We start from the raw sequence: 24,833 nt of genomic DNA on the forward strand, positions 1-24,833 counted from the left end.
AGGTGTAGTTGGTGGGGGACAGAAGGGGTTAGTTAGTGAAGTGTAGTGTAGTTGGTGGGGACAGCAGAGGTTAGTTAGTGAAGTGTAGTGAGGTGTAGTGTAGTTGATGGGGGGCAGAAGGGGTTAGTTAGTGAAGTGTAGTGTAGCTGGCCAGTGTAGCCTAGATGGAGACATTTTAGAGGGGAGTAGGTTGGTAAGACGCCCCTGCACCAAAGACGCATCTAGGTTTAGTTAATTTTTTTTTTCCTGATTTTTGCCATCTAAAACTAGGTGCGTCTTATATGTCGGAGCGTCTTATATTCCGAAAAATACGGTAAGTTGTAGTTCCTGTCTGAGTCAGGACTGGGTCAGACTACAGTGTGACCCTTACTATTAAAAATTACAACTATAAAACACTTTCCTAGCAGAAAATCGATTTTGAGAGCAGGAAAGAGCTAAAAAAGGTATTTAGTAAATAGATTTAAGCTCTGGCTTACTTCAATGAATGTGTCATTGAGCAAAAACAATAAAACAGTTAAAAGGGTGCCAAAATTATTGGCACCCTTAACTTAATATTTAGTTGCACACCCTTTGTGAAAAATTATGGAAATCAGTTGCTTACTATAACCATCAATACGCTTCTTACACCTCTATTTTCTGTCTCGATCAGCCTTTCTCAACCTTTTTACCCTGGAGGAACCCTGCAAATAAGTTTTGGATCTAAAGGAACCCCTCCATTTATTTTGCAGGTGGCATGGTCTTTAAAAGTAGGAGTGGTTGTTTATTTCACTACCCCTATTGCTCCGCCCCTCATTATACTGTCTCCTTATTCTGGTGCTTTTAATTAATTAATGTGCTCATTATTATTCTGAATGCCCAATTTAGTGTTTTTTTGTTTGTTTTTACAGTACCTCCTCTTATAGTGTGCTCTATTATATTTCCCCCCAAATGGGGAAAATACCAAGGAACCCCGAGGTTCCAGGGAACCCTGGTTGAGAAAGCCTGGTCTGGATAATGAAGGGTAGAGAAAGTGACACATGCCCACAAGGGGCTAATGCTCATCAGAAAGGGAACCACAACTATGATAAAGTGCCCAGTGACAAGAGAATATGCTCATAGCCACAATTCCAGTTTATATAAATGTTATATTATAGCAAAGTTACCGTAATGAGCAATGCATATAAATATATAGCAAAGGCAGCTGAGTGGCATACATACTATGACCAATCCGGCGTCCACCAAGGTAAAGAGGTGTATGATACAGCAACCAGTCAGGGTAGAGGGTGGTGCAGGAATGCTCCAACGCGTGGCGTGGTCCATGTGGCCACTTCATCAGGAGCTGATGGATGCTGGGTAAGTATCTGTCTTTTCTATCCAACAGTGTTCAGAAGATTGGCCAGTGATAGAGAACACCTGCGTGCCGTAATAAATGGGAGCGCGCTGAGAAGCTATGTTGAATGGGGTTTTTTGTTTGTTTAAAAAAACAAAGTCTTTGGAAATCAAGATAAATCATTAAAAAGATGTGGTTGTTTAATTCATTATTATTGACTTCCATAAATGTTCAAAAATCAATAAGGTTACATGATCAAAATCAGTTACAAAGAATATATAAAAACAAAATTGAACGTTTTATCGGTAAAACATTTGATAAATATATAACACCTTAGTGAATTTAAAATGAGATCTTACCTATGAGGTAAATTATCAAACGTTTGATAAAGTGTTTGATAAACGTTTGATAATGCTCCGTGAATTGAGGCCTAAATTGCTGTGTAAACTGTATGTATTTGAAGGCTATTGTGTGTGTGTGTGTGTGTAGTGTGTGTGTGTGTTGTGTGGTGTGTGTGTGGGGGGGGGATGTGTATATAGTGTGTATATAGTGTGTGTGTTGTGTGGGGTGTGTGTGTGTGTGTGTGTGTGTGTGTGTGTGTGTGTGTGTGTGTGTATATAGTATGTGTGTGTGGTGTGTGTGTGTGTGTGTATAGTGTGTGTGTGTGTATATAGTGTGTGTGTATATAGTGTGTGTGTGTGCGTGTGTTGTGTGCGTGTGTTGTGTGCGTGTGGTGTGTGTGTGTGTGTGTGTGTGTGTATATAGTGTGTGTGTGTGTATGTGTGTATATAGAGTGTGTGTGTGTGTGTGTGTGGTGTGTGTGTATATATATATATATAGTGTGTGTGTGTGGTGTGTGTTGTGGTGTGTGTGGTGTGTGTGTATATATATATAGTGTGTGTGTGTGGTGTGTGTTGTGGTGTGTGTGTGTGTGTGGGGGGGGGTGTATGTGTGTGTGTGTGTGAATATAGTGTGTGTGTGTGTGTGTGTGTATATAGTGTGTGTATATAGTGTGTGTGTGTGTGTGTGTCAGTCATGCAGCCCTGCCAGGGTTCTGCACTATGTCACACACTGTGAGGTTACACAGGACGGAATCCTAATGCTGGCTACGGTAGCTGATGCTACCTCTCGTTTCCCCTATTCCTTTTTATTGTAAGCTTGCAAGGTCAGGGCTCTCTCCCCCTTTTGTGTCTTAATATTCATTATACATTTCATTCATTGTGTTACTTTAGTCACTGTGTGTGTGTGTGTATAGTGAGTGTGTATATAGTGTGTGTGTGTGTGTGTGTGTGTGTGTGTGTGTGTGTGTGTGTGTGTGTGTGTGTGTGTGTGTGTGTGTGTGTGTGTGTGTGTGTGTGTGTGTGTGTGTGTGGTGTGTGTGTGTATGTGTGGTGTGTGTGTGTATGTGTGTGGTGTGCGCGTGTGTGTGTAAGGCTGAAGAGAGAATGAATGAATACCCTTTCCCGCCTGAGCACTTTATATATGAAATGGGATGGTCCTACAATGTACTACTATTCTATCTTCTGATTGGTCTGATTAAATAATGCTATAGGTTTAACTATTCATCTATCCCAAAGCACATGATCAAACCAGTCTAAGCCAGAACTAAATAGTCCTTTGTTTTGCTTTGGCCAGAGACATAATGAGAGGCAGCTGCTTGACCATAGCTCTGGTTACGCTGTGGAGATGACTGGCATTTACATCCCAAGCGAGGGGGTAGTGTACAGACATTTCACCATTCAACCCCTGTTCCCCTCATACTTTACAAATGGAAGGTTGCTTTCCAATCAGGTTTACCAATATGGCATATATAATTGACCCATAGTTTTGATATCTCAATCTGATGACATCCAATACCGACAACTTAATTCCCCACATGGCAGGGCCCTCGCCACATGAAGAGATCAAGTCATCAAATATTCTAAACCATTCGATTAAAATCTCAAAACATTCAACAAACTGCACTTCCTGGTCTTTGGAGCGCAGGCAGCTAAATTATATGGCTGGCCGGAAGTGATAAAGTGGAAGTACGTCTCCGCTGGCGGAATTAATCATGCAAGGTATGAACGGTGGCCCGCAGGGTACAAATAAAAGTGGTCTGAAACTCTTACATAACATTCAATAATAATAGGTTTTCTTACATTGTATTACCGATACAGTTACCATATTTGCTTTTGTGCACTTCAATAACAAAAACAAAAGACCGAGAGCCCAAATTGTGCAATATCTTCAAACAGTTGGGTTATAGATTAATGATAAAGGTTATACTCACAAACATAGGTTGCCCCTAGGCAACCACTCCATATGCCAGTGGGGAGAATTAGTACCTGACCCCACTCAGGTATAAGATGTCGCTCTCTGTAGATAGAAATAGGAAGAAATCCTTACCACCAAAGGTGGATCACTTGTTATTCGGATACAGACCAGAGGCGCCAAAAGAATAAAAATGTAACAAAATTAAAAATGGGGGGAGATTGTTAATCACGACTCACCACCCATAGAACCAAGAACCAGCAAAAGACTCAGTGTTCAGATGAACAAAAACAATTTATTGGTACTCCCAATATTGGGAGTACCAATAAATTGTTTTTGTTCATCTGAACACTGAGTCTTTTGCTGGTTCTTGGTTCTATGGGTGGTGAGTCGTGATTAACAATCTCCCCCCATTTTTAATTTTGTTACATTTTTATTCTTTTGGCGCCTCTGGTCTGTATCCGAATATTTGCTTTTGTGTACATGTAAAAGTTTCCAAAGTACAGTTTATCTGCTCTGAAAGCTGCCATTGCATTTCATTCAAGCTGCTTTTTATTATATATAAAAATCTTCTAGTGAGCTGTTGTGAACTGTGTGTATGCCTGAAGCAGAGAGAGCTTGTTATCAGTTGTTACACCGACCATCCACTTTCCTTTCATCCCTAATTATAATTGTTCCCCCACTCAGAATTCTCTAACAGGAAGTGATAATGTTTCTCTATTTGTAGGGCGGAGTCCTGGCATCAGGAACCTCTCAGAGACACGTCTCTCTGCATCCACAGACTGTACAACGGATGATGATGTCACTGGACAAGAGTCTCCTGCAGATATCCTGGTTACCCTAAATATTCCTCCAGGCTCCCCTCACCTGTCTAATCCTGAGGAGCCTCATACCCAGCACAGCTCTCCCCCTGCTGGAGGGTCTTATTCCTGTTCCACATGTGGGAAATGTTTTGTTCATAAATCAGAGCTTGTCATACATGAGCTATCCCACACTGTTGAGAAGCCCTATTCATGTGCTGAGTGTGGAAAATGTTATGTTAAGAATTCATATCTTGTCGTACATAAGAGATCTCACACTGGTGAGAAGCCCTATTCATGTGCTGAGTGTGAGAAATGTTTTGATCGAAAATCAAGTCTTCTCAGACATGAGAGATGTCACACTGGTGAGAAACCATACTCATGTGCTGAGTGTGGGAAATGGTTTGGGCGTAAATCTTATCTTGTGTCACATGAGAGAACTCACAGTAGTGAGAAGCCTTATTTATGTGTCAAGTGTGGAAAATGTTTTGGGGGTAAATCGGACCTTGTCAGACATGAGAGGTCGCACACTGGTGAGAAGCCCTATTCATGTGCTGAGTGTGGGAAATGTTTTGTGCGTAAATCAGAGCTTGTCATACATAAGAGATCTCACACTGGCGAGAAGCCCTATTTATGTACTGAGTGTGGAGAATGTTTTGTTCGGAATTCACATCTTGTAATTCATAAGATATCCCACACTGGTGAGAAGCCTTATTCGTGTGCTGAGTGTGGGAAATATTTTGTTCGGAAATCATATCTTTTTAAGCACAAAAAATCTCACACTGGTGAGAAGCCCTATTTATGTACTGAGTGTGGAAAATGTTTCAGGCGTAAATGCTATCTTGATAGACATGTGAGAACTCACACTGGTGAGAAGCCCTATTCATGTGCTGAGTGTGTGAAATGTTTTGGGAGTAAATCACAGCTTGTCAATCATGAGAGATCTCACACTGGCGAGAAGCCCTATTCATGTTCTGAGTGTGGAAAATGTTTTGGGAGTAAATCGCAGCTTGTCAATCATGAGAGATCTCATACTGAAAATCGTTATTCATGTGCTGAGTGTGGGAAATGTTTTGAGCGGAAATCAAGTCTTGTCAGACATGAGATATCTCACACTGGTGAGAAGCCCTATCCATGTGCTGAGTGTGGGCAATGTTTTGGGCGTAAAAGTCATGTTGATATACATATGAAAACTCACACTGGTGAGAAACCATACTCATGTGCTGAGTGTGGGAAATGTTTCGGCAGTAAATCCACTCTTGTCACACATGAGAGATCTCACACTGGTGAGAAACCCTTTTTATGTGCTGAGTGTGGGAAATGTTTTGGAGAGAAAGGAAGCCTTGTCATTCATGAGAGATGTCACACTGGTGAGAAGCCCTATCCATGTGCTGAGTGTGGGAAATGTTTTAGACAGCATTCAAGCCTTGTTAGACATGTGAGATCTCACACTGGTGAGAAGCCCTATTCATGTGCTGAGTGTGGGAAATGTTTTATAGAGAAAGGGAAGCTTGTCAGACATAAGAGATCTCACACTGGTGAAAAACAATGTTAATCTGCTGGGTGTTGGAAATGTTTTGGGAATAAATCACTGCTTGTCAGACATTTGAGTTAGGGCCTGTTTTCACTGTATGCAGATGCACAGCGTTTCCACACTTGTTAGCTGCATAGGGAATCTTTTCAGTGGCTTGCCGTCAGATTGTACCGGGGGGGGGGGGGGTAATCCAGATGTCATGCTGCAGATTTGTGCAACAGCAGCTGAACCGCTATAACAGAGCATGGCTTAGTGATGCGGGCTGTGGCTACGCAGCAGAACGGGAGCCGCGGCTGAATCAGAAACAGCCGCAGCTCCCTGTGGAAATAGGCCCTTAAAGGACACCATGAGTTAAAGTGGAACTATCAGAGAAGAAACTTCTGTAAACCCCCCCCCCCATACCTATAGAGCTTTTAGCCAGAAACAATAGAATGCTTTACAGAAGTATCTGACCACAGCCTGTGTCAGTGTTGGGGCTAGAGCTATATTTCTGCTTTCTGTCATTCAGAAGACATTTCACTCACAGGATTACAGCCAGTGAGGACTGTCTCTGTATGCTGGATGTGCTGGACATATTCCTCCATAGTAATGCCCACAGTGAAAACTGTTCTCTGTAAATCTCATATTTTCTTCACTTAAAAATGAAAAAAGAAAAAAAAGCCTTTGTATTTCTGTTTTAAGTAATTACTGGAAATATATGTAGCATTTTAGAATTTTAGTAAACTTTGATTGTTGTCCTTTAAGTCTTTATTTAGTGATATGTGATTATGTGTACTATTGAATAATACTAGTATTTTTAAAATGATTCCCCTGGTTTGAAAAAAAAATGTATTTTAATGCCAGTGAGGTCACTTGACTGATTTTGGAATATGTCATTTGCAGTTACACTGCAGTGTGCAGTTATCCTCTAACAACATTCCTGCTGACCAAGTCTATTCCTAGCTCCTCCTACTGCCCTGGCTGAGGTACAGCCAGGGAACAAGCAGTAGCACAGACTGGGATTAAACCAAGAGTAGAGGAATGCTGTTATAGGACGATGGCACACTGCAATCCAAGGAAAAATTACCCTCCCTTCTGACTGGTTGTCATATTAAATCCATCAAACTCAGGCTAAACAACCTATTGAAGCCATTAAAGGGGAACTATCGAAGAAACCGTCCTTATGTAAACCCCACATACCTATAGAGCTTTTAGCCAGCAACACTATAAAGCTTTTCAGAAGTCTCTGATCACAGCCTGTGTGAAAAAAATGCTTTGCTCTATCAGCTTGTGTCTGTGTTAGGTCTAAAGCTGTACAATGTAGATAGGTTCCACTTCTCTGTTACTATTCACATAGGATTGATTTATTGTTTGTTTCTGCCCTGTCCACACACACTGCTTTCTCACAGATCATATGAGAAAAGCAGAGAGATTTTTTAGGTACAGAGAAGCATCTGAAGACAAAAGGACCTGTACTTTTTTTTTTCTACTTGCATGCCCCCCTCTCCCAATCAGAATGAGCTCTTCCTGGCTGTAAACTCTGTGCTTTACACTGAGTGAGGCAGATAGAGACACATAACCACCTGATTGGTTATTTCCACACTTTTTTGCTGCTATATTTCTTCTTTCTATCATTGTGAAGACATTTTACTCACAGGATTGTAGTCAGTGAATAGTGTTCTTAATGCTGGATGTGCTGGACACAGTCCTCCATAGTGAAAACTGTTCTCTGTAAATCATTGTTTTCTTCACATAAAAAATGAAAAGATGAAAAAAAAACCTTTGTATTGCTATTTGATAGTACTTACCGGAAATATACAAGGCATTTAAAATTTTAGCTAACTTTAATAGTTGTCCTTTAAAATAGATTTATTTGCAAACCAGGAAGTAGTTTGAAATTAATATATCACTACAGTATTTGACACGTGATTTAAGTACCCACTTCTGAACAAACTTTTTAGTTTGTTTGATGACTGATGTCCTTTTAAGTGGGGTCACAGTTAATTTGAGTCGCATGCGTTTTTCCACAGAGCAGAAAACACATGCAAAAATGTATATTATGTTAGTCTGTGGGCTGCACAAAAAAATGCACTGGTATAATGCCTCTTATAATACATTTTAAAGAGAGTCTGAAGCCTGTTAAAAATCATATTTTTATAAGACATTTATCTTTAGCAATATCATCAGTGCTAAAATGCCGCATTCCTGCAGCACAACAATGTCATTAAACCCCCCCAAATACCGGGGCAAAATTCCACGACTCTCCAAGTCGTGGATTTTGCTGCCCAGAGGAGGCAGAGCTTAGCGCTGTAGCTCTGCCTCCATTTGCGTCAATCCCCGGTGATAGCTACCTCTCCCCCTCCCCTCTCAGTGAAAAAAGACTGAGGGGGCGGGGAGAGGCGGCGGGGATAGGTGGCGATCAGTGGGGATTGACGCGAGTAGAGGCAGAGCTACAGCACAAAGCTCTGCCTCTACAAGGAAAAATTCCCCGCATTTTGCCCCAGGGATTTGGGGGGTTTAATGACATCGTTCAGCCACAGGAATGTGGTGTTTTAGCACTGCTAATATTACTAAAGATAATCTATTAAAAAGATGATTTATGAAAGGCTTCAGACTCTCTTTAAAGTGGATCCGAAATGAACTTTTACTCATTGCATAATTGTGTTCCTTTCCTATTGTTTATAGGACATTCCTCAAGCCAAATACTTTTTTGTTTTTGTTTTAATTCTCTAATTGCCTATAAACTGAACAAGCCTCGCCCACAGGTTTTCAGAGAGTATTACTAGCCATTGATTTATAAAGCGCCAACATATTCCGTAGCGCTGTACAAAGTAAGAAACAAACATGGGGTACATAATACAGACAATGGTGTACACTAAATACAAGATACATAATTAGTGACAAAATACAAAGATGATACAGCATACAGAATATACAGAAGTGGTAATGACAGTGATAAAAGTAACACAATGAATAAAATGTATAATGATTTCCAAGACACAAAAGGGGGAGAGAGCCCTGCCCTTGCGAGCTTACAGTCTAAATAATCATATTCTATTAAAGCTGTTTGCAGCTAGATTTGCTGTGTAAACTATCTAAACTTTAGATAAGATATATAGATAAGTTACTTGTTATAGTTAGTTTTTCATCTCGGATCCGCTTTGAGGTGCAGGAAAAAAAATGTCAAAGTTTTTTTTTTTTTTTTTTTTTTTGCAAACTGTATGTATCATACATGTGTTTTACATGCAATGGTTGTCTATGGGAAATAAAAAAAAAAGTATATGTTTTGGGGAAAAAAAGGAAAAAAAATATTTGAAAATGAGTTTTTTAACTTGTTAATTTTGAATATTAATTAAAAGAAATGCAAACAGAATCACATGAGAAAAAAGTATATAAAAGGCATATAAGAAACACAAACACAGGAAAATTGTTGAGATGCTCATAGCAGAAAAAAATGTTGCTTTTCTGCATGGACAAGTGTGATCCCGGCCTGAGGGAAATGTCCTGGCCATAAGTGTTGTTTTACAATGTCAGTGCATTGCTTTGTTAAAGGGATACTGTAGGGGGGTCAGGGGAAAATGAGTTTAACTTACCCGGGGCTTCTAATGGTCCCCCGCAGACATCCTGTGCCCGCGCAGCCACTCACCGATGCTCCGGCCCCACCTCCGGTTCACTTCTGGAATTTCAGACTTTAAAGTCTGAAAACCACTGCGCCTGCGTTGTCGTGTCCTCGATCCCGCTGATGTCACCAAGAGCGCACAGCGCAGGCCCAGTATGGTCTGTGTCTGCGCAGTACACTCCTGGTGACATCAGCGGGAGCGAGGACACGGGCGTGCAGGCGCAGTGGTTTTCTGACTTTAAAGTCAGAAATTCCAGAAGTGAACCGGAGGCGGGGCCAGAGCATCGGTGAGTGGCTGCGCCAACACAGGATGTCTGCGGGGGACCATTAGAAGCCCCGGGTAAGTTCAGCTCATTTTCCCCCGAACCCCCTACAGTATCCCTTTAAAGGGTTAAAGTCCATGAAGGTAACTTAAAGCATTCCTGAACTCATAATGTCCTATCTGCTCTAAAAGATGCACAACTGCATAATAACCTTTAAACAAAAAAAAATGTGTTTGTTACAGCTGATACAAATCCTCAAATAACTCTGCACTGTTTCTACTTCCTGATTCATGGAAGCAGACATATTGTTACATCCTGTGCTTTCAAATGGCCCTATCTGCCATCTCTGCCATAGGTAGTCATGTGACACAGGGAGAGATCAAATTACAACTTGTGATAAGACACAAATGAGGGGGAATTAGACAGGCTAAACTCTCTAAATACATACAGGGTGCATGTAGATAAACATGGGTGCATACAGTACTACGCCTAGTTAGAATTTGCCTGTGATCACTTTTTATATTTCTCATTTCAAGGGTTAATAAACTAGGGCCCATATGCAGTAAACTTTTTCTACTTAGTCTTCTCCTATGTGATATTTTCAGAATTGACAATAAAATGCCTTTTACACTGTGAAGTTATTCATTATTCTTTTTCCTTATTATTGTATATCTTTTTTTATATCAAAAAAGTACCATGCTTCTTTTAGCTGCAATTAAGCACAATTAAACTTCCACTGCCTTTTCATCCATTCATCACCTCAGAGCTGTAAAGCAGAGATGTCCATTGTAACTTACAAAGCACTGAAGGAGATAACACCCTATAAAGGTGGACATACATCAGGTGACTTGGCGGCCGATCGCCCATCCGATTTGATTATTATATTCTGAATTAGATGAAAATCGATGCCGCCAACTTCGTGCCGATCGACAATGCGACCAATTTTGGGCTGAAATTGGTCGCATTAATCGTACATGCTGCCAGATGTAGGGCCGACTTGCTCAATTGTGAAGATAACTCTCACCTGGTGTGTTCAGGAGTGGCTATCCCTGTTCCCTAGGCAACGTGTCACCCTGGCAGGGACATCAATTATACAAGGAGGAAGAGGAACAGAAACCAAGTACATGAAAGACAAAAGAAGGGAGGAAGTGATGTCAGTTTTCGCCTCACTGGGGAACAGTCAAGATGGGTACAAATAAATAAAATATATTTTATTGATAAAATATCTACTAAATTTGCCATAGAAAAATACTGCATTATATATATTTTTATTAATTATACTAGCTGATTACCCGGCGTTGCCCGGGTATGTATTTGGCTAATGTTGGCTCCACCCACTTTTTCTAACCCTAACGCACAAACACTCAAGGCCTGAGCCCACTGACGCAATTGTGTCCGCTTTTCAGTTACACATCAATGTTACAGATGCTGCGTTAGTGGGCTCAGGCCCTCAGTGACCAAGTTTGTGAGCTTTGGAGTCTTTGGCATCAAGAATTTGAATGTTCCCATAGGACTTAAACAAATCAGATAGGCTGTTTGTGGCTCCGCCCCTCTCCAGCATTTGAACCCCAGTCACCCAATGACCAACTGTAGCAGGTTTGAGGTATCTGCTATTAACAGTGTAAAAATGGCAGCAATTTAAATATTCCCCTTGAAAACAACAGGTGAATTTTGATTGGCTATTATAGGCTCCACCTACTTCCCTGAATATTAATCAGTCACCCAGTGACCATCTGGGCAAAGTTTGAGAACCCTGCCATTAACAGTGTAAAAATGGCTGCAGTTTATATTTTCCCAGTGAAATTTGTTTTTGGCTCCGCCCCCTTTTAACCTTGACACACAGTCACTCAATGACTAAGTTTGTGAGCTTTGAAGTCCTTGACATCAATAATTTGTATTTTCCCAGTGAAGTGAAACAAATCTGATTGGCTTTGGCTCCGCCCCCTTTTTTGAATTTGAAACCCAGTGACCCAATAATTAATAACCAACTGTACCAGGTTTGCGGCTTGTGCCATTAACAGTGTAAGAATGGCAGCAATTTAAAAGCAATTTAAAAATCAATAGGTGAATTTTGATTGGCTGTTGTAAGCTCTACCCACTTTCCTGCATATTAATCCCAGTCATCCAGTTACCAACTGTGTCAAGTTTGAGAACCCTGCCAATAACAGAATGTCTAAAATCTAACAAATCTGATTGGCTGTTTGTGGCTCCACCCCTTTACTGAATTTGAACCCGTCGCCCAATGACCAACTGTACCAGGTTTGAGGCATCTGCTATCAACCGTGTAAGAATGGCAGCAATTTAAATATTCCCTTTGAAAATCAACAGATGAATTTTGATTTGCTGTTGTATGCTCCACCCACTTCCCTGAATATTAATCTCAGTCACCCAGTGACCAACTGGACAAAGTTCGAGAACCCTGCCATTAACACTGTAAGAATGGCTGCAGTTTATATTTTTTCCCATTGAAAATTGTTTTTGGCTCAACCCACTTTTTATAACCTTGACACTGTCACTGAATGACCAAGTTTGTGAGATTTCAGGTTCTTGGCATAAAAAATGTGTGAATGGAAGCCGTTTATCTACCAAGGAAATATGATTGGCTGTTTGTAGCTCCGCCCCTTTAGTGAATTTGGACCCCAGTCACCCAATGACCGACTGAAGAAAGTTTGAAGTGTTTGCCATTAACAGTGTAAGAATGGCAGCAGTTTAAATATTCCCCTTGAAAATCAATAAGTGAATTTTGATTTGCTGTTGTAGGCTCCACATTAATCCCAGTCACCCAGTGACCAACTGTGCCAAGTGTGAGAACCCTGCGATTAACTGTGTAAGAATGGCTGCAGTTCACAGTTTCCCATTTAAAATGAATGGCTGAAATTTGATTGGCTGTTTTATGCTCCGCTCATTTTTCCTAGATTTGTAACCTCGGTCACCAAGTGACCACCTGTGCCAAGTGTGGGGACTCTGGCTTGATTACTGTGAGAATGGCAGCCTTTTAAATTTTTTCCATTGACTTGAATTGGTGAAATCTGATTTGCTGTTTGTAGCTCCGCCCAGGTGTGTAGGGGGGACGCGAGATCCCCAGAACATATCATCCCAGGTAGTAATGGATCTGTATACCAAGTTTTGTTCAAATCGGTCAAGCCGTTTTCGAGTGATCGGGGGACACGCACGCACACACGCCCGCCCGCCAATTGCATGCCTGTTTGACAATGCGACCAATTTCAGGCCTATCGGACATGCTGAAAGATGTCGGGCCGACTTGCTTGATTGACAGATAAAGTATACTGCACCAGCCACTGAGGGGCATATTATACATTAGGGGGAGGATTCCCTAGAGATTTCATGCTGAAATTGATCAGGAATGGGCAGGCAACAGATCTCTCTCAGATCAGAAAGAGATCTGTCTCTAGGTTGATCTGCCCATACATCTTTGAATATAATACGGGTACCTTAAAGGGAACCTTAACTGAACGGGGGGTAAAGAGTTTCAATTACCTGGGACTATTACCAGCCCCCTGCAGCCGCTCTGGAATCCTCCGGTCCCCCGCTGTCACTTAGTTTCGTTTTTGACGACTCACCAGTCAGCCGGCCACCATGCGTATTATTGGACGCATTCCCTACTGTAATTAGCGCTGTTGCGGACCGCAACGTGTACAAAAATACGCGTTGCCACATATCTACGTGTGCGGAATGCGACAACGCGTATTTTTGTACGTGTTGTGGTCCGCAACAGCGCTAATTGCAGTAGGGAATGCGTCCAATAATACGCATGGCGGCCGGCCGACTGGTGAGTCGTCAAAAACGAAACTGAGTGACAGCGGGGGACCGGAGGATTCCAGAGCGGCTCCGAGGGCACAGGACTGCTGCAGGGGGCTGGTAATAGCCCCAGGTAAGTGAAACTCTTTACCCCCCGTTCAGTTAAGGTTCCCTTTAAGAGATCTATTACCACAGGTTAGTCTATCATATGTTGTTGAAGTACATCTACAAGGACACGCCAGAAGGACAATGGCCTAAATGCAATACTTTGGTTTATTCTTAACAGCTCATTTGATTCAGCCGTTTCAGAACGTATCAGACAAATTCCATAATTTTCTCTTTTCTGTATTTCTATCCAATCAATCCTGTGCAACTGCTAGATATATTTGTTTGCCAGTTTTAATGTATATTTTTTGTGTTTAGTTTATATAATAAAACTAACAATGTATTTACTCCAGTTTTGCACTTGTTACCTGATTATTTTGATCCATGCTAGAACTCTATCCTCAGATGAGACCTACTACCGCATTGTCTTATCTTTATAAATTGTTCAATTTGGCTAGCTAGGTTGCAAATAACCTTTTCTTCCTTTCAGGATTAGCTAGTCTGAGGTTTCTCCACCTCGTTTCAATATGGAGAGTGGTGTCAGCAAATTAACTGATTTCCAGCGCAAAATCAATATATTTTACAAATTGTACATGCAATCAAGATTGTATCATGTATAGGGATGGCCCTGCTTAGGAGAACTCATGGAGAAGCATGTGATCAGTTTGATCAGTTGATAGACTTGTAAGGTCCTGATTTGGTGGTCCTGATCTTGTGTTAAACCAGGAAGTCACAACAGCAAATCAGGACCTTACAAATCTATCAGCTGATCAAACTGATCACATGCTTCTCCTGAGTTCTCATAATCAGGGCCATCCCTAATCATGTATGGGGCCATCATCGTCCCTTAAAGGTTTACTTTGCTCACAGTGCAATTGCCTTCAGAAGCCTCCAATGGTTCAGATCTGAATGGCAACTGTGGCATAGTTATTCAAAAATGTTGTCTGCACCACCTGCATATGGAGAGTGTGCTGGGGCCAAAACAATTAAGCATAAGGAGGAAGAGGAAAGAGACCCAGCAATACAGCACCACTCAATACCGTTTGATAAAGTGTATGACTATAGTCTCAAATAATACCACAGCGTATACAGGATCTTCTCAGAAAATTAGCATATTGTGATAAAGTTCATTATTTTCTTTAATGTACTGATAAACATTAGACTTTCATATATTTTAGATTCAAATACACACAACTGAAGTAGCTCAAGCCTTTTATTGTTTTAATATTGATGATTTTGTCATACAGCTCATGAAAACCCAAATTTCCTATCTCAAAAAATTAGCATATTTTATCCGACCAATAAAAGAAAAGTGTTTTTAAAACAAAAAAAGTCAACCTTCAAATAATTATGTTCAGTTATGCACTCAATACTTGGTCGGGAATCCTTTTGCAGAAATGACTGCTTCAATGCAGCGTGGCATGGAGGCAATCAGCCCGTGGCACTGCTCAGGTGTTATGGAGGCCCAGGATGCTTCGATAGCAGCCTTAAGCTCATCCAGAGTGTTGGGTCTTGCGTCTCTCAACTTTCTCTTCAAAATATCCCATAGATTCTCTATGGGGTTCAGGTCAGGAGAGTTGGCAGGCCAATTGAGCACAGTAATACCATGGTCAGTAAACCATTTACCAGTGGTTTTGGCACTGTGAGCAGGTGCCAGGTCATGCTGAAAAATGAAATATAAAAATGAAATATATGAAAGTCTAATGTTTATCAGTACATTACAAAAAATAATGAACTTTATCACAATATGCTAATTTTTTGAGAAGATCCTGTATATTGTTAATCTATAACATTGCAGGGAGCTCAGTATTGAGCCCCTTGATGCTTGAACACTGGTTCAGCAACTAGTGCCAATAAAGTGCCTCTTTTGCTAAGAAGTATATATCAGAAAAATGTATTTCGCCAAGTACAATTAGAGTTGTACCCGGGAATTATTTTTGGCACTACAGGGTTGGTGATGGAACAGTTACACACGGTGGTGTGTACAGTAATAACAGTAGGTTAGATTGTTGGAGCACCGAACCTGGCTGGCACGGGGCCTGTATCAGTGATCTGGCCTAGCCGCAGACCATCGCAGGCCTCTACTGCTGATTTTACTGGACGCTGCTGCTGCTTACCCCGAGGAGCAGATATTGGATCCTGGTTGTTGGATTGCAGGGTCCAGTGTCTCTGAGCTCAGGGTCAGCTGTGCTGGGAGCAGGGGAGTCCTGTGCAGTATGGTGGTGCAGTAAGCACAGCAGTTGGAGTGATTGTGTTGCAGAAGGGTCAGGGGTTCCACGTGGTTTCACCAGGCCGGGTATTGAGAAAGGAGTCAGCGCCGATCCTGTAGCCAGAAGCAGTTCTTCATGATGGCCAGCAGTGTCCGTGTACATGTGACCCCTGCTGTGTACTGCATGGGCACACCGGCTCAGAGGACTGCACGGCAAGAATCCCCCCTAACCCTCCTGGTATATGTTTGATAGTGGATGTAGGCAAATTCGACGTGTAATCACGTCGGAACACCTGGTAAGCCGATAGGAGGAGGCTGGCTGGTTGCTATAGAGCCAGGGAAGCTTTGGACGGAACACGTGGGAGGCCAGCCCGAAGATGGGGTGGGGGGTGGGATGGCTCAGCGAGCCTGAGACCTGCCCCTCCACGTTGGTGGCTTGCCTGTTCGTCGGTTCTCTGGCGTTAGTTATCCTAGGATCCTCCTCACAGTGCAGATCTTCCTGGGTCCATCCATGGTCAGCAAAGCAGGAGGGACCAAAACCATGGTGACTGGGGAGAGGTTTAGGGGGTATTAGGGTAAAGAAGCCGGATTCCTGCCCTGTGTACCACAGCTACCCTACATGGCGCCGCCTCCCACCTCCTATATTAGAAGTTACCATTAGTGATATAAATACAAACAATATCGCAAAAATTGTGTAAACAGCATAAAAAACAGTGCTAAAGGTGATCAACCACATTATATGCTATTGAGATGCATGAATTTATATATAAGAATGAAGTAAAGCAGCTCATATGAAAGTACTCTGCACAATGAATAAATAGGATACCGAGAACCCCCACTGTTAGGAAGTGTAATAAAAAATTCAGTTTTTACTCAGCAGTGCATTACACAGAGCTCTGTTATTATGGTGTGATGGTGCAGTGTGCTGACAATTCATGCTGTGTGACATTTCTCTGCTAGTTAGAGTCAGAAGGTTTTCTGCCATTCATGTTGTCACGAGACAAACTGGCAATAACGCTACATTTTTTTAAAATTATTATTCATTATGGAATAGGATGCAACTGTAGATGGAAATTTTGTTCGGTGACAAAGACAATTGTAATATTAACAGTATTAGATGGTTGAGTGCAGGTGATTCCACAAGCAGAGTCTGCAGTTAGCCTATTCACCACAAGATGGCGACCTCACTCCTCCCAGGTGAAACGCACAGATAGGAAAAATTTTAGCCAAAGACAGGAAATTATGTACACAGATAGGAAGTGATGTAACAGCACGAGGAGACGTTGTAGGAGATGGAGGGAACACACGGCTGGAAGAGGTAATTGTGTGATTGTTGTTATATATTGGGCAGAGCAGAGGTCGAGGTGGACATACTTTGTTACAGAGGAGGTCATAGTACACCTGTCACTATCCTGATCATCCCCCTTGCAGTAATTGCCATACAAGAGACTCATATAACTACTGTGACTTGTTTGCCAGTTTTCTAGTGGCCCCCCTATACACAGTGGGTTATGATCGGTGAGGGTGGCAGACATATTCGGTGACCCTTGCCTGAAGTTTGAACGCTGCGGTGGGACGCCAGGATGCCAATAAGGATGGTTTAACTGGTCATTGCACTGGTGCCTCTGTCACTTGCATCCTCAGAGCACTGGCTTCAGGCCACGCCCCCCTCTTATAGTGTTTAGCACATAATCTTTGCTCTAGTCTTGTCCACCTTGGCCCTGAGACGCATGGAGGGTGCCACTTTATGTTCTGCTTCTAGGGTGGAAAGTCCTGATGAATAGGAGTTTAATGTAGCTTGCTTTTTTTTTTTTTCCCTCTGAAAGATAAATTCACCTCTCAGGTAGGATTTATAAGAATCCCGGAGGGAGGCGGGATTATGTGGAAATTACGGAACTTAGGTTCATTTAGAAGAATAAAGATATTTGATTTTTGATGTAATTTCTTACTTCTGGGTCTTGCAATAATTCTGTATCTAGTGACCAGCATGTAGTATTAGGCGACTACCACTTAATTGTTAATGTAGCCACAAACACAATACAATAAATTAATTTGATTTCATGGCAATTTGAAATAAAAAATATTGGTTGTATAGAAAAATCAAAAGCTGTGAGTACCACTTAATTGTTGAAGAAATAAAACAATGTTGTATGGCCACCTTTAGAATGAGTGGGATGTGATCAGAGTATATATGTATTTTGTCTGAGCCATATAAAGAGAAGTTAAAGCAACCCCCACATATTAAAGTGCCCTTATGCATGGAAGAGATTCTGTCAGCCAATAATATGTTGTACAATAGAGTTGTTGTGGGTCAGTGGAGGTCTCAAGGAGGGAGGTTCTGAAGGAGCAGATTCTGTCCATTGTGTCCAGTTTCAGCAGTTCAGACAGAGCTGCCGGATGACCATATCCATTGTATCTCTGATGGGAAGAAGCCAATGTAGAGTCAGGAGTCACTGGTGTTGGGTGGTCCCGCAGTGGGAGAGGTTGGAGTCTGCAGGAAGTGGAGCCAGGTAACAAGGGGCGTGGGTGGTAGGACAGGCAGAAAAGATGGAGGCTGCAGTTGGGGAGGGGTTGGGTGGCCTCTGCTGCTTTCATCCTGGTATTGGCACTGCCCCAGCTGGGAGGTTTGTTGCTACGGCTCTTGGGGGGATTGGGGTTAGTAGGTGATGGACAGGTGGGCTCAGGTATGGTCAGGATATGGAGCTGCAGTCCCCTCTGCCTAGTCCATCAGGTGCCAGAGCCATAAGTAATGATAATTTAAAGCTTATTAGCTGCAGGCCTCTGCTCCTATCTCCCTCTGTCTCCAGCTGTTCTCTCCTCACATCCTCATCCATCTACCGCTGCCGGCACTGCTGTAACCTCCCAGGAATGTGTGCATGGAGAGGAGGAGAGAAGCACCAGATGATGAGCAAGGCATACTGGAAGAGAGGACTGTGGCACATTATCACCCCTAGCAAATTATGTTATTTTCTGTGCTGTTTATTACTGAATCCGTTGATTTCAGAGCCATGCGCCGAAACTGGGTGCCCTCATGGCAGCAATGCTATGATGCGCACCCCGCGCGGCTGCCAGACCCCGAAGTACATCTCCCTCCGAGTTGCGACAACTCGGAGGGGGAATAGTATTTAACCCCGCCTCGGAGTGTAGCGGCAGCAGGGAGAGCCGTCATTCGGCTCTCCCCACGCCAATCTGAGCGGTGCCAATATGACATGCACCCGTTTATTACTGCTAATATCTCACAGCTATATTTTTTTTCCTTTTCAGAACTGAGATCTGAGCTCAAAGGACAAAATACGTGTATGAGGAGTGATCAGCAGTCTATGGAGGAGGGGCGTCTGATGGGGACAATTAAAGAGGAAGAAGTGACGTTTGTGAGGAATGATCAGCAGTCTATGGGGGAGGGTGATATGATGAAGACAAATAAAGTGGTAGAAGAAGAGAAATATGTGAGGTGTGATCAGCAGTCTATGGAGGAGGGTGACATGATGGCGACAATTAAAGGGGAAAAAGAAGAGACGTATGTGAAGAGTGATCAGCAGTCTGTGAAGGAGCGTGACATGAGGACAATTAAAGAGGAAGAAGAGGAGACGTATGTGAGGAGTGATCAGCAGTCTATGGAAGAGGGAGACATGATGGGGACAATTAAAGAGGAAGAAGAAGAGAAATGCGTGAGGCGTGATCAGCAGTCTATGGAAGAGGGAGACATGATGGGGACAATTAAAGAGGAAGAAGAAGAGAAATGCGTGAGGCGTGATCAGCAGTCTATGAAGGAGGGAGACATTATTACAAGGATGAACATTGGTGAGTGATAAACATTAGTTATTCAAAAGATTTATTAAGTTGACTAAGAAATATGCCCCAGCTGGGCACAGTATAGATCACATGATGCTTTTAATTGGGGGAGGGGCTGTAAGAGTTCATTCTGATTGACAAAGGCTATGACATTGTGGGAATAACCAAGACATGGATGGATGAAAGCCATGACTGGATAGTGAATTTAGAGGGATACAATGTGTTTAGGAAGGATAGAACAGGGAAAAAGGTGGAGGGGTTTGTTTCTTTGTTAAGAACTCTTTTACAGCTGTCCTGAACGATGAGATGGAGGAAGATTGTGAAGATGTGGAGTCCGTTTGGTTAAATATTCATATTGGAAATAAAGGTTGCCAATTGCTTATTGGGTATGCTACAGGCCACCACATATTTAAGAAGCTGCAGAACTGCAATTACGGTACTACAGCAGATTGAAAAAAAGCTGCAAGTAAAAATGAGGTCATAGTTATGGGTGACTTCAACTTTCCAGACATTGACTGGAGTATTGAGGCTACCCATTCTGGTAAAAGCAGCAGATTTCTGGCAGCACTACAGGACAATTACTTGACTCAAATTGTAATGGAACCAACTAGGGGGAATGCCTTACTGGATCTGATCATTTCTGATAGACCAGATAATGTATCAAATGTGCAGGTTCAAGAACATTTGGGAAATAGTGATCACAACATGATAACGTTTGATCTGGTGACTGATAGGCCGTGGGGCAGCGGGACCACTAAACCTATGAATTTTAGAAAAGCAAAGTTCAATCAACTCAGGCAGGCACTAAGTTTGGTGAACTGGGATAATGTACTACAAGGGGAGGACACTGAAGGGAAATGGCAAGCTTTTAAACTTATTCTCAATCAATATTGTAGTATGTACAGTGGTGTGAAAAACTATTTGCCCCCTTCCTGATTTCTTATTCTTTTGCATGTTTGTCACACTTAAATGTTTCTGCTCATCAAAAACCATTAACTTTTAGTTAAAGATAACATAATTGAACACAACATGCAGTTTTAAATGATGGTTTTTATTATTTAGTGAGAAAAAAACTCCAAACCTACAAGGCCCTGTGTGAAAAAGAAATTGCCCCCTGAACCTAATAACTGGTTGGGCCACCCTTAGCAGCAATAACTGCAATCAAGCGTTTGCGATAATTTGCAACGAGTCCTTTACAGCGCTCTGGAGGAATTTTGGCCCACTCATCTTTGCAGAATTGTTGTAATTCAGCTTTATTTGAGGGTTTTCTAGCATGAACCGCCTTTTTAAGGTCATGCCACAACATCTCAATAGGATTCAGGTCAGGACTTTGACTATGCCACTCCAAAGTCTTCATTTTGTTTTTCTTCAGCCATTCAGAGGTGGATTTGCTGGTGTGTTTTGGGTCATTGTCCTGCTGCAGCACCCAAGATCGCTTCAGCTTGAGTTGATGAACAGATGGCCGGACATTCTCCTTCAGGATTTTTGGGTAGACAGTAGAATTCATGGTTCCATCTGTCACAGCAAGCCTTCCAGGTCCTGAAGCAGCAAAACAACCCCAGACCATCACACTACCACCACCATATTTTACTGTTGGTATGATGTTCTTTTGCTGAAGTGCTGTGTTACTTCTACGCCAGATGTAACGGGACACGCACCTTCCAAAAAGTTCAACTTTTGTCTCGTCGGTCCACAAGGTATTTTCCCAAAAGTCTTGCCAATCATTGAGATGTTTTTTTAGCAAAATTGAGACGAGCCTTAATGTTCTTTTTGCTTAAAAGTGGTTTGCGCCTTGGATATCTGCCATGCAGACCGTTTTTGCCCAGTCTCTTTCTAAGGTGGAGTCGTGAACAATGACCTTAATTGAGGCAAGTGAGGCCTGCAGTTCTTTAGATGTTGTCCTGGGGTCTTTTGTGGCCTCTCAGATGAGTTTTCTCTGCCCTCTTGGGGTAATTTTGGTCGGCCAGCCACTCCTGGGAAGGTTCATCACTGTTCCATGTTTTTGCCATTTGTGGATAATGGCTCTCACTGTGGTTCGCTGGAGTCCCAAAGCTTTAGAAATGGCTTTATAACCTTTACCAGACTGATAGATCTCAATTACAGTACTTTGTTCTCATTTGTTCCTGAATTTCTTTGGATTTTGGCATGATGTCTAGCTTTTGAGGTGCTTTTGGTCTACTTCTCTGTGTCAGATAGCTCCTATTTAAGTGATTTCTTGATTGAAACAGGTGTGGCAGTAATCAGGCCTGGGGGTGAATACAGAAATTGAACTCAGGTTTGATAAACCACAGTTAAGTTATTTTTTAACAAGGGGGGCAATCACTTTTTCACACAGGGCCATGTAGATTTGGAGTTTTTTTTCTCACTAAATAATAAAAACCATCATTTAAAACTGCATTTTGTCTTCAATTATGTTATCTCTTTGACTAATAGTTAACGGTTTTTGATGAGCAGAAACATTTAAGTGTGACAAACATGCAAAAGAATAAGAAATCAGGAAGGGGGCAAATAGTTTTTCACACCACTGTATATCCCATATGGAAACAACACGTCTAGGAATAAAAAAAGCCCTCTATGGATGAATAGAAAGGTTAGAGATAAAATGAAAGGGAAAAAGAATGCCTATAAGGTCCAAAAACAGGAGGCGACCGAGGCTGCATTAAGCAATTATAAGGAGTGCAATAAAAGTTGTAAAAAAGAAATTAGGCTGGCAAATCAAATCGCTAGGGATATCAAATTTAACCCAAAGACGTTTTACAAGTACATCAACTCTAAAAAAAGAATGGTGGACTGTATTGGACTCAAGGATGAGGGTGGGAACTCAATTGTGGATGACCAAGGTAAGGAAGAGTTATTAAATGCTTTCTTTGCTTCTGTCTTCACAAGGGAAACATCACTGTTGCAAATTACAGATGCAGAAGAGTCTCAATCTTCCAACTGTAATATTAAATACTTAATGCAGGAAGAAGTGAAGGCAAGACAAAAAAAATTAAAAATAGACAAGGCACCTGGCCCAGATGGCATGCATCCTCGAGTCCTACGGGAATTAGAAAACAATGAATGTAGGCCTTCTCAAAGGACTAGAGGACATGATCTGCCCATGGAGGAAAAAATGTTTTAGCCATTTATTTAGGAAAGGGTTTTTTTACAGTAAGAGTGATTAAGATGTGGAATGCATTGCCACAGGAAGTGGCAAATTTTATACCTGCATTTAAAGGGGGCTTAGATGCTTTCCTTGCATTCAAAGACATCCATGGCTATAATTACTAGGTAATGACCAGTGATGTTGATCCAGGGATTTTATCTAAATGCCATCTGTAGTTTGGTAGGAATTTTCCCTTTTGGGGCTAATTGGACCATGCCTTGTAAGGGTTTTTCGCCTTCCTCTGGATCAACTGAGGTATGTGAGGGAGCAGGCTGGTGTTGTACTTTGTTCTCTGGTTGAACGTTATGGACGTATGTCTTTTTTCAACCCGAATAACTATGTAATTATGTAACAAAATTACCACCATCCAGAGGGATATTTCTCTCCTCCACTTCATCACCCCCTCCTCCTCACCCCATCCTATTCCTGCCTCTTTCCCCCTCCCTTACCTCCTTCACTCCTGTCACAGTGGAGAAAGTCAACCAAGTGCTGGCAACTTCACCTGACACTTCCTGCCCCCTAGATCTGGTCCCATCTGGTTCTCTCCGCCCACATTTTCCTGATCTGGCCCCTGTCCTCACCCACCTGTTCAACCTCTCCTTCTCCACCGGCATCTCCCCCTCCATATTCAAACAGGCCACTGTGCTTCCCCTGCTAAAGAAATCTTCACTTGACCCTGCTCTGCCATCCAACTACCGCCCAATCTCTCTCCTCCCTTTTGCCTCGAAAATTCTTGAACGCATGGCCCACCAATACCTGACCAACTTCGTACAGCCTGACCAACGCCTGACCAACTTCGTACAGCCCATTCTACAAAAACAGCCCTCACCAAAGTGGTCAATGACCTTCCCAAAGCTGAAGGTAAATACTTCATCCTGCTCCTTCTGGACCTCTCCTTGGCATTTGTCACTGTCGACCAATCCCTCCTCCTTTGCTCCCTGCAGTCAATGGGCTTTCAGAACCTAGCTTTATCCTGGATCTCCTCCTATCTCTCTGACCGCTCCTTCACAACATTCTTCAATGGCTCCTCATCCACTCCATACCCTTCTCAGTTAGTGTGCCTCAAGGTTCCGTCCTAGGACCACTACTGCTCTCACTGTACACTGCCTCAATTGGTAAAATCATTTCCTCCATGTGCTTCAATTACCACCAGTATGCCCATGACACCCAGATATACCTCCACACCCCTGATCTCTCCTCCTCCACCATGGATAAAGTCTCCACCTGCCTCTCACAACCATTTCCTCCTGGATGGCCACCAGGTTCCTGAAGCTTAATTTGGACAAGACTGAGCTTCTGATATTCCCACCCCACACAGCTGCACCCCTCCCAGTTTTACACATCACTATCGAAAATACTACCATCCGCCCTACCTCCCAAGCCCGCTGTCTAGGTGTTACTCTGGACTCTGCACTTTCCTTTACACCCCACATCCAAAGTATTGCCTGATCCTGCAATTTTCACCTTCGCAACATCTCCAAGATCCGCTCCTACCTGTCCCCTGACACCACTAAACTCCTCATCCATGCCCTTGTCATCTCCCGCCTAGACTACTGCAATTCTCTTTTGTCTGGCCTCCCCTCTAACTGTATTTCCCCACTTCAATTGGTAATGAATGCGGCAGCCAGACAGCCGAAGACCATTAGCAGAGACAACGTAACACCTTGGTCAAACTTCAAAGAAATTAATGAAGAAGTCACATCAAGCATCCTCCTTCACCTCCGCCAAACTACCTGTGAGCTGGATCCTAGCCCAACACAGTTCATGTTGAACTACCCCAACCTGTTTATACCGGTATTCCTCCAAATTGCAAACTGTTCCTTACAATCAGGGATACTTCCTGCTTTACTGAAAGAAGCAATCATGAGGCCTCTCCTCAAAAAACCCTCCCTGAACCCAGATGCAATGACCAGCTACAGACCTGTCTCTAACCTTCCCTTTCTGGGTAAACTAATTGAAAAAGCTGTATACCTCCAGCTAGAAGCCAAAATCCTACAAAACAGTTCTGACCAATTCCAGTCTGGCATCAGGAAACATCACAGCACTTAAACTGCCCTCATCCAAAT

The 24,833-nt window shown here is 42.4% G+C and overlaps 1 protein-coding gene across 1 annotated transcript in view; it reads left to right on the top strand.

Moving 5' to 3' along the window:
- The window catches only part of LOC137537149 (zinc finger protein 850-like), a 44,606-nt gene that overhangs the window by 13,645 nt on the left and 6,128 nt on the right, over window positions 1-24,833 (top strand). Inside the window, exons 3-4 of the mRNA XM_068259274.1 lie at window positions 4,290-5,900; window positions 19,095-19,631. Of these exons, the coding sequence (XP_068115375.1) occupies window positions 4,290-5,900; window positions 19,095-19,631 (2,148 nt within the window). The remainder of the gene's footprint in view (window positions 1-4,289; window positions 5,901-19,094; window positions 19,632-24,833) is intronic.

This window comes from Hyperolius riggenbachi, chromosome 10 (assembly GCF_040937935.1).
Source record: "Hyperolius riggenbachi isolate aHypRig1 chromosome 10, aHypRig1.pri, whole genome shotgun sequence".
Taxonomy (NCBI): Eukaryota; Metazoa; Chordata; class Amphibia; order Anura; family Hyperoliidae; genus Hyperolius; species Hyperolius riggenbachi.